At 37.8% G+C, this 15,757-nt stretch overlaps 1 protein-coding gene across 2 annotated transcripts in view; it reads left to right on the plus strand.

Annotated features, from left to right (window-relative positions):
* TRIM2 (tripartite motif containing 2) overlaps nucleotides 1-7,809 on the plus strand; it is an 85,585-nt gene extending 77,776 nt beyond the window's left edge. For both annotated transcript variants that reach the window (XM_045552133.1, XM_045552135.1), the window contains exons 11-12: nucleotides 2,006-2,146; nucleotides 6,217-7,809. In XM_045552133.1, the coding sequence (XP_045408089.1) occupies nucleotides 2,006-2,146; nucleotides 6,217-6,369 (294 nt within the window). In that variant the 3' untranslated portion in view covers nucleotides 6,370-7,809. The remainder of the gene's footprint in view (nucleotides 1-2,005; nucleotides 2,147-6,216) is intronic.
* The last annotated feature ends 7,948 nt before the right edge of the window (nucleotides 7,810-15,757 follow it).

The following is a 15,757-nucleotide window of genomic DNA, read 5'->3' on the forward strand; positions in this document are numbered from 1 at the left end:
GGTCTCATTAGTTTTTTTAAGCTATCTGCAGAATATAGTTTCTTTTCATGGAAAAACAAGACAAGATTTGGCATTCTCCATTATTCCAAAATGAAGCAGGAGCACTTAAACCATTTGTATGATGCCACTGAAAACATCCTGACCCAGAAAGATAAATACAAACAAAAGATTATGTGTAGGAACTAATAACAGAAAGATCAGAGAATAATAAATTATGTCCTCACCAGCATAAACACACTTCCTTTGGTTTTTAAAACTAGAACGTTTTATCAACAAGAGGACAGAAAGAGTCAGAGAAAGATGTTGAAACATGTCATCTTAGTAAAAGCTGGCTGTTCTTGTCCCTGTCATCTCTAAAGAACCAAAGAGGCAGCTGGCTTACTTGGCAAGTGTGCAATTAATTCAGAAAGTGGTTATGACTCTTTTGTCTCCTCTTTATCTTAGAGAAAGTTTACCCTTTAGAGATGGAAGTGTCCTGCTTTCCCAATTTACTTAGCTAAAAGAAATAGTCATTTTCATCTTTCATGATCAGAGATGGCAATAGGAGAATCTCTGAAAGGTCCTGAGATCGTCCTCAGATTGGACCTATGCTCAAATATAGTGAGAACTCTTCAGTTCCACAATTGAGGAGCCCTTATTCTCCAGGTGCCTTGCACATAATACTTTTTGATTTGTTAATGACTATTTCTATACATCTAGGCATTATGATAATGGAAGTTTAAAATGATGTCCTGGAAACATTAGGTATCATCTGAATCATCAAGATAAAATTATGTAGGCCGGGCGCGGTGGCTCACGCCTGTAATCCTAGCCCTCTGGGAGGCCGAGGCGGGTGGATCTCTCAAGGTCAAGAGTTCGAGACCAGCCTGAGTGAGACCCTGTCTCTACTAAAAATAGAAAGAAATTATCTGGCCAACTAAAAATATATATAGCAAAAAATTAGCTGGGCATGGTGGCGCATGCCTGTAGTCCCAGCTACTCGGGAGGCTGAGGCAGTAGGATCGCTTAAGCCCAGGAGTTTGAGGTTGCTGTGAGCTAGGCTGATGCCACGGCACTCACTCTAGCCCGGGCAACAAAGTGAGACTCTGTCTCAAAAAAAAAAAAAAAGATAAAATTATGCTTACTGTATGCTTACTATGGTGCTGTCATTATACACATTAAAATTTAATTCAATCAGTAATTGTATTTGATATATAGAGAGAGTAATGCTCTACTAACAAGAATATTTAATTAACCACAGCATCCCACTGCTTGACCATATCGATAGAGACTGCGTAAGAGTTCTGTTTAGTCCTTCACCGCTAACAGCGTCCCTTCTCTCAGTGAGCTCTATCCACCAAAGCCTTAGGATCACATAGACTCTCTATTTTAATTAAAATATCTTCTGAGGGTAAATTTAAAAACCCTTTTCTTATTTGTCACCTGCTGCCACAACACATGTGCACGCACACACGCAATGAATTTCTCCTGTGTAATCACGAAGTCCAGCCTACTCTTTCTTGTTATACTGATGCAGTAAGATGGTAATAAATTGTGAGCCATGGGCCTAGCAAAAAGCTCCCACTTTCTGATCCAACTTTGAATGATCATCCGTCCTGTTACAAATAAAAATATAATGCCCATCCTTGAAATTTAGCTATTTATTTAAAGGCAGAAAGAATAATATTGTTGAAAATTATAGCTCTATTTACTCATACTGCCTTATATTTGTCTAGTATTTTATAATTTATATTAATAGTAAAAGTCTCTTTCACATAAGCATTTAATAACCAGATGTGGACCAGAAAAAGAGAAGTGGTGATTTAAGAAATGATAAATCAGATTTATAAATTGGGGAGGCACAAATGATATGCAGTCCAGTTTGTAGATTTTTTTCTTTTTTAAGAATGACCTAAATTATAGGTCTTGTTGTAAATAACCTACTCAAGTAGATATTTTAAAAATCCATGATATTGGTTCAACTATTTTAATTAAAAATAACATAATTTTAAAATATTTCATATAGGTGTTTAATCAGGAAGGAGAATTCATGTTGAAGTTTGGCTCAAATGGAGAAGGAAATGGACAGTTTAACGCTCCAACAGGTGTAGCAGTGGATTCCAACGGAAACATCATTGTAGCAGACTGGGGGAACAGCAGGATCCAGGTAGAGTAAATGCTAATGTACATGGCTAGAGTGGTTGGTACTTGTTAAAAGGGAAGCAATTCAACAGAAGAATGATGGTCTTTTCAACAAATGAAACTGGAGCAACTACGATAACCACAGAAGGGAAAAAGCGTTGACTTAGGCTGGGCCTCCGTAGCTCACACCTGTAATCCCAGCACTTTGGGAGGCCAAGACAGGAAGATCACTTGAGACTAGGAGTTCAAGACCAGCCTGGGTAACATAGAGAAATCCCATCTCTATAAAAAATAAGAAAAATTAGCCATGTATGATGGCGCACTCCTGTAAGCCTAGCTATTCAGAAGGCTGAGGCAGGAAGATCGCTTGAGCCCTAGAGTTTGAGGTTACAGTAAGCTATGACGACACCACTGCGTTAAGTTGACTTACACAAAAAGTTGACTCAAATTGGATCATAGATATAAATATAAAAGCTGTATAATACGTTTTAGAAGATAATGTTTTAGAGGATAAACTTTTAAAAGATTTTGAGAGAAAATCTTTGGGATCTAGGACTTGGTGAAGAATTTTTAGACATGATACCAAAACTACAATCATTAAAGAAAAAAATCAATAAATTTGATCAAAATTAAAAACCCTTGCTCTTTGAAAGATCCCATTAAGAGGATAAAATGATAAGTAACAAACTGGGAGAAAATATTTACAAACCACATTTCTGACAAAGGACTTATTTTTTTTTTTTTTTTTTTTTTTTTTTGAGACAGAGTCTCACTTTGTTGCCCGGGCTAGAGTGAGTGCCGTGGCATCAGCCTAGCTCACAGCAACCTCAGACTCCTGGGCTTAAGCGATCCTACTGCCTCAGCCTCCCGAGTAGCTGGGACTACAGGCATGAGCCACCATGCCCGGCTAATTTTTTTGTATATATATTTTTAGTTGGCCAGATAATTTCTTTCTATTTTTGGTAGAGACGGGGTCTCACTCTTGCTCAGGCTGGTCTCGAACTCCTGACCTCGAGCGATCCACCCGCCTCGGCCTCCCAGAGCTAGGATTACAGGCGTGAGCCACCGCGCCCGGCCTGACAAAGGACTTAAACCTAGAATATGTAAAGATTCTCAGACCTCAACAATAAAATAACCAATCAATCCAATTAGAAAATGAGCAAAAGACATAAAGAGAAATTTACTGAAGAGTATACATACGTGAAAAGATGTTCATTATCATTGGACATTAGGGAAGTGCAAATTTTCTCATCACGAGACCATGATGAGCTATCACTGCATGTTTGTTAGAATAGCTAAAATTAAAAGTACTGATAATGCCAAATACCAGTGAGCATGTGGAGAAACTAGATATCTCATACATTAGTAGTGGGAATGTAAAATAGTACAGTCAGCCTTGAAAACACTTTGGCAGTTTCTTAAAAAACTAAACATGTACTTACCATACAACCCAGTAATTGCATTCCTGGGTGTCTATCCCAGAGAAATGAAAACCTATGTCCACACAAAAACCCATACATTGTAGTTCATAGTAAGTTTATTTGTAATAGCCAAAACCTGAAAATAACCAAGATGTCCTTCACTAGGTTTATGACTAAACAAACTGGTATATCCACATTAATAATACAAAATACTATTAGCATTAAAAAGGAGCAGCCTAATGATATACTCAACAACTTGGATGCATCTCAAGGGCATTTTGCTGAGTGAAAAAAGCCACTTGCAAAAGGTCACGTACTATGTGATTCCATCTGTGTAACATTCTCAAAATGACAACATTACAGAAAACGAAAACATTAGTGGTTGGCAAGGGTTAGAGATGGTGGAGGAAGTGGAGCAGGTGTGACTATAAAGGGGTAGCAAGAGGGAAATCTTAATGACGATGGAATAATTCTGTTACATTGATCACAGTGGTAAATGTACACATGATAAAATTACATATGACTGTACACACACATTCCAAAGTCATTTTGTTGGCCTTTGCATGGCACCATGATTATATAATAGAAGATCTTGGGGGAAAGTAGGTGAAGGGTACATGGGACCTCTCTCTACTATCTTTGTAATTTCTTATCAATCTATAATTATTTCAAAATAAAAAGTTAACAAAAACAAGTAAAAGAAGAATGAATTTATATTTTCATGGTTTAGGAATCATGATGTCATGAATGGCATCTGAGAATTTGGTGGAGGGTAAAAAAATAATAAAACTGGTTACATTCTGGCAAAAAACATATTAAAACACAATTCTGAGATAGGGCCTATAGTCTTTGCCAGACTGCCAAAGGAGTCTATGGCACAAAAGAAGTTTGATTTTTACTCTAAGAGTAAACGTTTAAAATCGTCCAATTGAAGAAAGATTATTCTTATCTTCTGTTTCTCTGTGTACACACCTTCATTGTTCTAAACATGGATTTGCGGCAGGTGCTGTTCATCCTTGCCAGTGTGGCCGTATGCTGTGCACCTGAGAACCTAGAGTGCACTGGTTAAGTCTAGCAGCATTCAGTTGTCTCTGCGAGTACAGCAATGATTAGCAGTTCAAATCCGATACAAGTTGGACATCCCTAATTCAGAAATCTGAAATTCAAAATGCTGCAAAATCTGAAACTTTTTGAGTGCCAGTGTAACACCATGAGTGTAAAATTCCACACATAAGTACTTAACACAAACTTTGTTTCATGCACAAAATTATTAAAAGTATTATACCTTCAAGCTACATGTATAAGGTGTGTATGAAACATAAATGAATTTCATGTTTAGACTTGGGTCCTGTTCCCAAGATATCTCATTATGTATATGCAAATATTCCAAAATCAAAAAAAAATGTGAAATCCAGAACACTTCTGATCCCAAGCATTTTGGTTAAGGATACTCAACGTGTATAGGTATCTACTTCTCAGAAAAAGAATTGAGATTATAAATGTAACACCAAGTGCTTTTATTTCTCCTATACATTTGGCTTAATATTCTGATGGACATCTACATTGAAAAAGGCATTCTATATCTCATGAGAAGTGTATCAAAGGTCTGATATACTATAGAAGTCAGAAGGCAGGCTGGGAACTAAGTTCACAAAGCAGTTCTATACAGGACCACAAGATGCTAAGCTGTTTGCACTATGGCCCTCATATCACCTACCTAGTTACACTTGCCTTTTAAGCACCAAGCAGGCCAAACAAAATGACCAAAAGAAACCAGCCTGGATCTTATGAGAAGTGTAAGGGCCTGGATTTATTCCTTTTATTTCATCATAGCAAAAGCTGACCAAAAGAAGATGATTTCATGTCCAACAGTATAGTTGGCGCTCTGTATCCAGGGATTCAACCAACTAAGGAGTGAAAGTATTCTGAAAAATAAAACCAAAAGAACAGTACAACAATAAAAAATAATATAAATTTAAAAAAAATACAATATAATGTAACATTTACATTGTTTAGGTATTATGAGTAATCTAGAGCTGATTTAAAGTATGCAGGAGGATGTTCAGAGGTTATATGCAAGTACTGCACAAGGGACTTGAGCATCTGGAGATTTTGGTATCCTTGGGGGTCCTGAAACCAACCCCCGGGATATCAAGAAATGACTGTACCTGTTGAATCATTGACTTTTTACAAGTTACTCTTTTCTGAAAAGTTGGGGAGGGGAAACCCTCTCTTATTGTGTATTATGACTCAGGACCATTCTTCCTTGGTCTAGTTGCTGATTTTCTTCCTTATGATTAGGGATGGAAGGGAGACTTGAGGCTGGAAGGCAAAAAAAAATGAAAACTTAGCATGAAAAGTAAGGATCATTCATTTTTCAAGCACCATCCAGGGCCATTCCTAGCCAAACATTTGTTATGACCACAGTAGTGATGGAGATCTATCTGGTAGCCAATGGCTCATTCTACTCCGGTGACTGGGCATTCAGAGGAAGAGGAGAAAAAGCAAGGTAAGTGGAAAGAAGGACTGTAGATATGATAGTGACCTAAACAAACCTAGGGGGTCACTTACATGCTTTTTTATTAAAAACATTACCATGAAGGGTTTTCTAACTCATATTTCAGCAAATTACTATGATTTCTCCTTTAACTTTCTGACTTCATATTTTTTACAGGTTTTTGATGGGAGTGGATCATTTTTGTCCTACATTAACACATCTGCTGACCCACTCTATGGACCCCAGGGCTTAGCCCTAACTTCAGATGGCCATGTTGTGGTTGCAGACTCTGGAAATCACTGTTTCAAGGTCTATCGATACTTACAGTAATGATGGGCAGTCATGATGGACAACCCTTACCAAGGTCTTGCACTATAAACTGGAATGGATTTCTCAACGCGGGACCAGAGTATGACTAGACTTTTTATGCTTGAAGGAATCATTGGCGAACTTTCCAAGTTTATTTCTGAATGTAACAGATTCCTTAAAAACTGCTTATACAATTTCCATAATTCACCTATAGGGTTTAAAAAACAAACCTCTTCTACTGAATCCATAAAAACTGCAAAGTTTTACATGTGTGAACTGTGGCTTAAAGGACAGGATTTATGTAGTTGAACTAATTTTGCAAATCAAACAAACGTTAAAAAAAAACTAGAATATGTAAAGGTATTTGTTAATCTTGTGAATGGTAGCTTTTGCAGAGAGCTTCCAAAAACAGAACAAAAACAAAATCTGTTGTAGTTATATACTTTATTTAATCCAGGTCGCAAGACCCAGGGAATCTTCTAACCTCACTTTTACAGTAGGTATTACTCTTGTGACATTTTTTTGGTTATCAACAACTACATATAAATTACGTTAGAAAAAGTAAGGCTGTCTTGCAAAATCCTCCCAGCTCTGATTAGCAGGCCTCTTGAGTTTAGCACTTAAGAATCAATGCAAATTTCCCAACCTTTCTGGGTTAGACAAAGATCTGTTTTCCTGTGTTCTTTTCACCACCTCTTTCCTGTGAACCTAGTGTTGGAAAACAAAGTACATCTTTGGGGAAACCTGGAATTCCTAGTGCTTTGAAAAGCATATTACAAAAGCAATGCAACCTTTTGGTAAACAAACTGCCCCATTAACTCCAGATTAATGCAACTGGAATGTAATAGAGAAAAAGTCACATTTTATGTGCCATGTTTTCACGTGTCTCTCCTCTTCCACTTCATGAAAGCGAAAGCTTTATCTCCTGCAAAATGTCAGCACATGTAGTAGGACACCAGTATCCTAGGACAGAGAGCCATAAGTAGCCCTTTGGAGGACTGATGGTGTCAACCAAAGGCATGTGATTGATTAATGATTTCCCCTTAGAAAGCAGGTGTTACCAAAGTTGTGTTATCTTGAAAGCATTACAGGTAAGGGCATGTTATGGTTATTTATCATTGTTTAATGAATAGTAGAGGTGTTAAGGGACTATGTATACATGATTAGGGTAAGATAGAATGTATTTTATATATATATATAGATGAATCTTTGGTGTATTGAAATAGGCAGCACTCTGAAAGACAGAAGCATCGTCCAGCCTTTCTTCAGCACATTCCTTTACTACGTAGTTTAAAGCCGTCCTAGTGGAGCAAGCCCTAAAGCAGATTTAATTTTTGCCATTTTCCAGGAATGATGGCTGACATTTGGTCAGAAAATGACCTTCTGTGCTTTCAAAAAAAGAGAAAAAAAAGGTCAAAAGAAAAATTGAATTTTTTTTTTTCTTTTTGGAGACAGGGTCTTGATCTGTTGCCAGGGCTGGAGTGCAGTGGCATCATCATAGGTCACTGCAACCTCAAACTCCTGGGCTCAAGTGATCCTCCTGCCTCAGCTTCCTGAGTAGCTGGGACTACAGGTGTGTGCCGCCATGCCCGGCTAATTTTTCTACTTTTTGTAGAAACAGGGTCTTGCTATTGCCCAGGCTGGTCTTGAACTCCTGGCCTCAAGCAATCCTCCCGCCTAGGCCTCCCAAAGTGCTAGGATTACAGGCATGAGCCACCGTATCCAGCTGAAAAGTTGAATTTGAGTGACGTTTAATTTAAACTAAATATAAATGCATTTTGAGAAATGTTAAGAACAATTTAATGGTTAATCTGTCATTGGTACTGTAAAATAAGATGTGGTCTATTTCCACTGTTTAATTTTCTACTCAGTTCTACCAAATAGGATGTCATGTTTGGCATTTTCAGTAATGACTTTGGGGTCTTTTTCACTGAAAGCACCTTAGAACTGTACTATATGAAAACATTTCCCATATGTATAATTATATGAATGTGATGTTTATTGCTTATTAATTTATAATTCACTCATTCTCTAGATAGGACTTATAAAATTTAGAAGGGAAATCTAGCTACTTCCAATTGTCTATTAAATTTATGATGCCCAAATCAACCTCTGAAAAAAAGTTTTTTCAGGAAGATTTACATTTAGGTTTAGTATTTTTTTTTTAGTTAGAGTTTTTAAAAATATTTGAGCCTGCCTGTGATAAAGTTATAAAATTTAATACATTTTTAGAATGTTAAACTAAGAGTGCTTCCTAATGTCAGTGAAGTAAGTCTTTGAATTTAAACATTCATATTTGCTGAGTACCTACTAGGTGCCAGACACTCCTGGAGTCACTGGTAATATAGTGATGGATAAAACAGATAATAAGCCCTGCCCCCATGGAGCGTACATTCTGGGGAGGGAATTTCATTTTGCTGTTTACTAACATTCTGCATAAAAGATAAGCTAGGCTCTTGATAGTTCCTAGACTGTTTAAAAGAAAACTTTTTTTTTTTTTTTTTTTTGAGACAGGGTCTCGCTCTGTCGCCCGGGCTAGAGTGCAGTAGTGGCATCATTGTAGCTCGCTGCAACCTTAGACTCCTGGGCTCAAGCGATCCTCCTGCCTCAGCCTCCTGAGTAGCTGGGACTACAGGCATGCACCATGAGGCCCTGCTAATTTTTCCGTTTTTAGTAGAGACGGAGTCTTGCTCAGGCTGGTCTTGAACTCCTGAGCTCAAGCAACCCTCCTGCCTTGCCTCGGCCTCCCAGAGTGCTAGGATTACAGGCAAGAGCCACTGCACCTGGCTGAAAACTTTAAATTGGTTAAATTAATTTTAGTTTATTTTCACGAGTAAAAATAGCTTCCTGTTTAGGTTCTGTCACAGGCTATTGATCTTAAAACTAGTTTACTTAAAGAGGTTTTTTTTTTTTGCATAACGTTTAAATTATATCTGTGAACTTAAAAATTAACTTATAAACTAACCATCTGTCATCTATCAGGCTAGATATCTCAGTAGTAAACTGAATACAAAGCTAGTATTTTTACATGTCAATATGGGCACAAACTGGAATGAAAAAATAGTTTAATTCAGACCTGTTCCACTATCTGTTACTAAAACACATGCTGTGGGCACTCCAAGAAACACTATATTTTTCCCAAAAAATATGTAATCATATATGTTATAGTATAGATAACATTTCACATTGGGATACATATGTGCATTTACTGTATTTCTTGGTAAGCATATTTTGGGGGAGAAGTGCTGCTGATAAGACACAAATAGACAAAATTTAAATGAAATTTTGTCACATTCTATGGAAAATGGTTTCTGGTAAACTGAGAAGGATATTAAAATTAGTGGCTTTTTTTTCTGGGCTACCATTGTTGTTTGATTTATCTTTGTCAAGTGTATAGAACCTGTCATACATTCATGATAAGTAGCACTGAAAAATAACTCATTCAGATTTCCCCTGGGCACTTATGGCAAAATATTGCCAGTTAGGATTTCAAGGTCAGTGACAATGCATTCCCTCCTAATACAGAACCCCCCTTGCTGGACATGGGGAGACAGAGAGTCACGTGACCATCCAGAATACAAAGCCTTTATGACTGTTTGCCATTTTTTTAAATGTTTAGAATTTTGATCAAACTTCAGCCTCCAGAACTAAACAAGTTCCCAAGTTTCCTATTTTAATTTACTCTTGACTAGATTTGAGGCAAATAAATACTCCAGATCCATGTGACTAGAACACACTTGCTTCCACTACTAAATATACAGGGTATGTTGTCCTACCATGGAGTTAACCGGAATAGCAGTGCACTAGCAAGTATCTATGGATCCTTAACACTGAAGGGTTAACATAAATGCTTTGGTAATACCTACTGAGTTAATTGGAGGAAATAGCAGATAACATCAGGTAACCTGCAGATTATATTAAATGGGAAAAATCTTTTTGTATATTTGGACTCTATACTATCCTCTCCACTCACCAGCTTCTGAAAAGGGAGGAGTATTTTTAGTTTAATTTAAAAATGAGACATTTCAAGGTAGGATAAAATTGAAGCTGTTTGATGCAAACATTATCTAATTTTGCTTAAAACCGAAAATCGTAATACTGTTGCTTTCTGTAAATGTTGCAGGGTTTTAAACTTTATGATTATTTTAATATTTTTGATAACTAGGAATCTAGTATTGCCATAAAGGAAACTAAGTGCCCATTAAAGATTTGTTTGGTATAAATAAATAAATTTTTGTTTTGTTTTAAATGACAGTAAGCTACAAATCATGATGCTATCTTAAAAACTTTCTAAAGATGAATTGTGTGGCAGTGATTGTGTGGTTTGTGGAGAATGTATGAAAGCTATTAATTAATATTCTAGAATAGATTAATAAATTGGCTATGTTGTTCCAATGAATGTACAGCACTTCCATTAACTTTTGAAAGCAACACAGCCTTAAACTCAGTGCTTTTGCTTTATGACATGGGAATGTTCTGTCATCCATGGAGTGTATTCGTGTAATAAAATTCTTTATATCATCCTCAATTCTCTAGCTTTTCAATCCTATGTATGCGTATGAAGGGTTTTTTTTTTGCTTTCTTTTTTTTCTTTTTAGATTTTGTGCATTCCATCTTTATAGGTCTGTTTCCTATGTTTTGTGTATAGAACACTAAGTCTTGCGCTCTCTGACATTGATACTGATATATTCTCACATTTGTTCTTTTATGAATCAAAATGTTGACTGCCTATTTAAAGAAAAGAATGAACGCTGTGCATCAAAGTGTTTGTACGTTCGTAGCTGCATATGTACCACAGTATTTTGGATGCTTTAGTCTACAATAAAACTTTAATTGTCTTGAAACATAGGAGAAACAAGATTCATGTGTATCTCTTTACCATTCACAAAATCTCAAATCATTATAATAAAGCTTGTTTTCTCCATTTCCAGGGTGAATGTCTGTTTATTTAACATTTTCTAAGTGAAGGGAGATGGAGGAATGTTCTGGAATATGTGGGAGATAGCAATGTCACAACCAAACTGTTCGTACTAGTGAGTAAAAGCTTGGTAAAATTTTTGGTGGATATGACGCTAATAATTTGTATTTAGGATGTATCTTAAACAGGAATTTGGAGAATTCCAGCACATATGTACACCATGTACATTTAGAAAGTTACATAAATAGATCAAAATCACTACCCTTATAATCTTTAAAGAATCATAAGATACAGAAACATTCTGGCAGTCATGGAAGACAGATTTCTAGGGGGTGGAGGACTAGAGATGGACTTTACTACAAACATCTTTAGGGCCCAAATTGAATTACATGGAGTTCATTACAATAAAAATTTACATTATAAAGCTAATGGCCACACTTTTCAAGCAGTCCTCAAACCATCTAGAGAACACATCGGGACAGTCCTATGGCGGTCCAGTCTCTGGAGGAGCCTGATGGTAAGTGTCCATATGTCACATCTTTTCAGAGAAGTCAGTTTCCATGGTCTTTCTTAACTTGAAGGAAACATTTCTTAAACATAATCTGTATTCATAAGGTCACAGTTGTCACTTTAAACCTTATCTTCAGATCAGTGTCTTCCCCACAATCATGAATGGTGTTTAGACTTGGTACTTGTTCTTTTGTTCTATGAGGGAATTCCGTCTCTGTGGATTGTAAACAAGTTATTGGCTTGTTTTGCATATTTACATGTTTGCATACAACTTTTTTCCAGATATATATATATATGCTTTTAAACTATTAAGTCTCTGATTTGTGTTTTGCTGTGATGGAATGAACACTAAAACTTATCTTAATTCAAGACTGAGTTTTAACTATCCTTTGTGAACAATGAAGGAACATAATAAAAATTTGTTTTATTTTCTTGAAGGTTAAAAAAATCCAGAATAGATTGAAACTCTGAAAGTTAGTCTTGGAAGGAGAGATAAAACAACAGAAATTAGAAAAAGACCAAACATGACATGGCTGTCAACTGTGAATATTAATATTACTGAATCCTACTTCCATTCTTGACTTATTTTTTTCTTTTACCCTAGCAGGACATCATGGGCTCTTTGGAAGTTTTCAGAATAGGAGAGAGAATAAGGCATTCCATAAGCCATTTGCCCCATGTTTTAGTTCAGCGTATCTCAGATTGCTCTTCAGGGACACATTTCACCTAAAGCTAGATGCATCCCTTTCCAGAGCAGAGAAGGAGTTCAATTTTGCACATCCCTACGCCCAATCCCATGAAATTTTAATACCAGAGACATACTGTATATCTGTTTATGTACTGAGAGCCACAAACCACCTAAAATCTTTTTGTCTCCCAGGAATCTTACTTCCTGACTTTTGCCTCTCAAATAAATTACCAGCACATCTTTGTCTCCAGCTCTGTTTTGGGAGGAACTCAAAAGTGTCAGGCAGGGGATTCTGGGTTCTCAGGTCCCTGGTCTAGAAGGTATGTGGTGGGTAACAAGTGTGCCCGTCCCCTTGGCCCTGCTGACTTCTTGCCGAGGGGGAAGGGTGTGGCTGGAGTAGGGCTGGCTTGGACCTGCACAGAGCAGGCTCTAGGGCCCAGAGTGAAGGGCAGCACTGACTAGAATATAAGCGCCTTAAGGGTGTGGCCTGTCTTGTTCGTTTTACAAACTCTGCAAGCAGGAGATACTCAGAGTAAAACGAATAAAATTAATGTATGTTAATGGATTTTTGCAACACAAATTTGTTCAATAAACAAATGGCTTTGGTTACTCTAAAATGCTAGATGCAAATTCAAGAGTACTTCTCAGAGCCTGCAAATATTTGCTTTCATGTTTTTTTCCCTCCCCACCCCTCCGTGCTTTCATACTTAACATCTGCCTGCTACCATAAAATTGCAGAACTTGGTGTGTCTCAAGACATCTGAATGATATGTAAGATAACTTAAGAATTTTATTGGTGAGATTGTTGGTGGGAAAACACTACTTAATGCAATACAATTTTAATAAAGTAAAATATCCTTCAGTTTTTCAACCAAAAACCCTATCTAGGTATCCTTAAGTCAATAATGAGATGGTATTCTTGAATACCTGGTATATCCATTTAATATACATTTATTGAGTGTCATGTGAACTAAAAATAAACTCCCTAAGCCCTCTGCTAAGTGAGCAGACCCCTCTTGGCCAAGGGGACCCCAGAAACACTTCAAAACTGAACCCCCAGCCATGACCCGATGGGAGAGATAAAGCACAATTATATATCTATGATTTTACTTCATAAATATTCATGAATTTCCCAATAGCTTGTTGAATATGTATATTTGACCACCCCACTCAGTGTAAAATCCTGTTCCCTTTTGTCTCTTTCCGCTCGCGCACCAGGCTTCTGGCCTGGGCTCTGCTTCCCAACCTGTTGCAATGGCCGCCTGACAGGTCGCTACCCTTTATGAGAAATAAAGCTCTACTTTTTCCAAAATATAAGCCTCGTTAATTTTTTTTAGTTAACAGTCGTGTCAGACACTGGGCTGGCCCTTGGTCATACCAAAATGTTTGGCTTAGTCCCTGCCATAGAAACAGGTTTGATATTGTAGGGATTAAGTCCAAGCACACAATTACAAAAGGAAGCAAGTTTCTATCATAAAGCTCCATAGAGTGCTGTAGTACCACAGAAGGGACCTGACCCGCTTGTGTGGTGGGAGTGGGCAGCCAGAGAGGAAAAGATTCCTGGAGGCAACACCTGAGCTGTCTAAAGGATGGGTAAGAGACAGGTGAAGAACTCCTGTTCATGATGAGCAGAAGAGGTATATCTGAGAGCTGATTAAGGCAAGGTTTTCCACAAATGACACCATGGTGATTTTTGTTAAATTTATATATCACTAGTGCAGTTATTTAGTGTTTTTATTAAATCTCACTTTATTTTTTTTTTTTACTGACATACCTCCTTTAGTGGTATCTTGACCAATGCATAAGAAATTCCAGGATATGATGTACTCATTATACCTTTTCTAGTACATATTAAAACATTTATTAAAAGGCTACCGATTTACTATTTTTAGATTATCTCATGTACCATCAATGGTATGGCATAATGCCTCCAGGAAAAATTGAATTAATGGAACGCTATGTAAATCAATCTACCCCTTTCCTTTCTCTGCTTCTGAAAGAAGTAACGGGGGCTACAAATTCCTGTTTTAGATGCTACTCTGCCTTTAGTGAAATGATTATATTTTAAAATGGTTCGAAGCATAGTAATAATTTTCAAAGTAATTGAAATCTCAGTGAATTTTTTTTTAGTGCTTTCAATGTCACCCCAAATAAGAGACTGAGGTTACAACTCTCAGTCAATGGAGGTTTATTAAGACAAAAGTGAAGAAGTGCCCGGGAAAAACACCCACCGCAGACAAAGCGCTGGCTGTTTTTCCCGAAAGGGAAGTTGGAAACTTCAGCGTTTTAAAGGCAAACAGAGAGAAGGAAAAAGGGGGATGGGGACTAATAAGGCAAAGCGGTTACATTCTTGTGGGGCCCAGGAAGTCTACATTTTACATAAAATAAGGAGAGTGTCAGAAGAGAAAAAGGGAGTGAAGGAAGCATCAATTATGTAGATGTCTCTGGATAGGTGGAAGAATGTCTGATTCAGTGTTTCCCCAGTTCTGTTACCAGTAAAAATAAACTTGTAATTCATGATTAGTGTGGAATCAGGCTTTAGTTTTAGGTGCTATTTGCATGTCCTTGCTTATGGGAGGTCAGCAAGGAATTTCCTTGCTGAATGACCTGTGAGGCCAGTTCTTCTCAGGCGTCTGAGGCTTTATTCTTTTTCGCATAAGGAATTGGGAGGAGGGAGATGGCCCTGAGACCTTTATTTTCTTTTTACAAGGGGAAGACTCCCGCTCTTGCTCTGAATCGCATGTTTTAAAGTCATGAAGTATAGCATATTTTCGATTGTTTTGATTTGAAATTCATCCTCTTGTTTACTTTTTTAAAAACCTAAGGGAAAGACAAATACAAACAGATTTTTAAAAGCTAGAAAAGCAGCAGACAGCGGTTGGGAAGAAGAGGAGGGACAATATTAGAAAACGAGAAAGGAATCCAGTCCGCCCCCGATTGGACAAATCCGGACGGATGAAGAAGGGAGCGTTTCCTTCCCCAGCAGCAAACTTTAAGTCAAATTTAGGCCATATTTCCGCAGCGCCGAGAAAACGCGCGTAAAAGCGAGGGCTCAAGACTTCCTTAAAAAAAAAAGAAAAGTCACATTCAACACACAACAGAGAGGAGGCGGAAGCAGCGCCGCCACCACACAACACGAACGCAGGGGGGACCGACGCCCCGCCCCAACCCCAGGCCCCGCCCCAGGCCTGGCCGGCCGTTCGGTGGAGCCGCCAGGGGGCGCTGCGCCCCGTGCAGGCGAGGGTTGGCCTTCTTCCCTGTCTCCTCCCTCTCGCTGCTCCGCCCCCGGGAGT

The sequence above is a fragment of the Lemur catta genome, chromosome 5 (genome assembly GCF_020740605.2).
Source record: "Lemur catta isolate mLemCat1 chromosome 5, mLemCat1.pri, whole genome shotgun sequence".
Lineage (NCBI taxonomy): Eukaryota > Metazoa > Chordata > Mammalia > Primates > Lemuridae > Lemur > Lemur catta.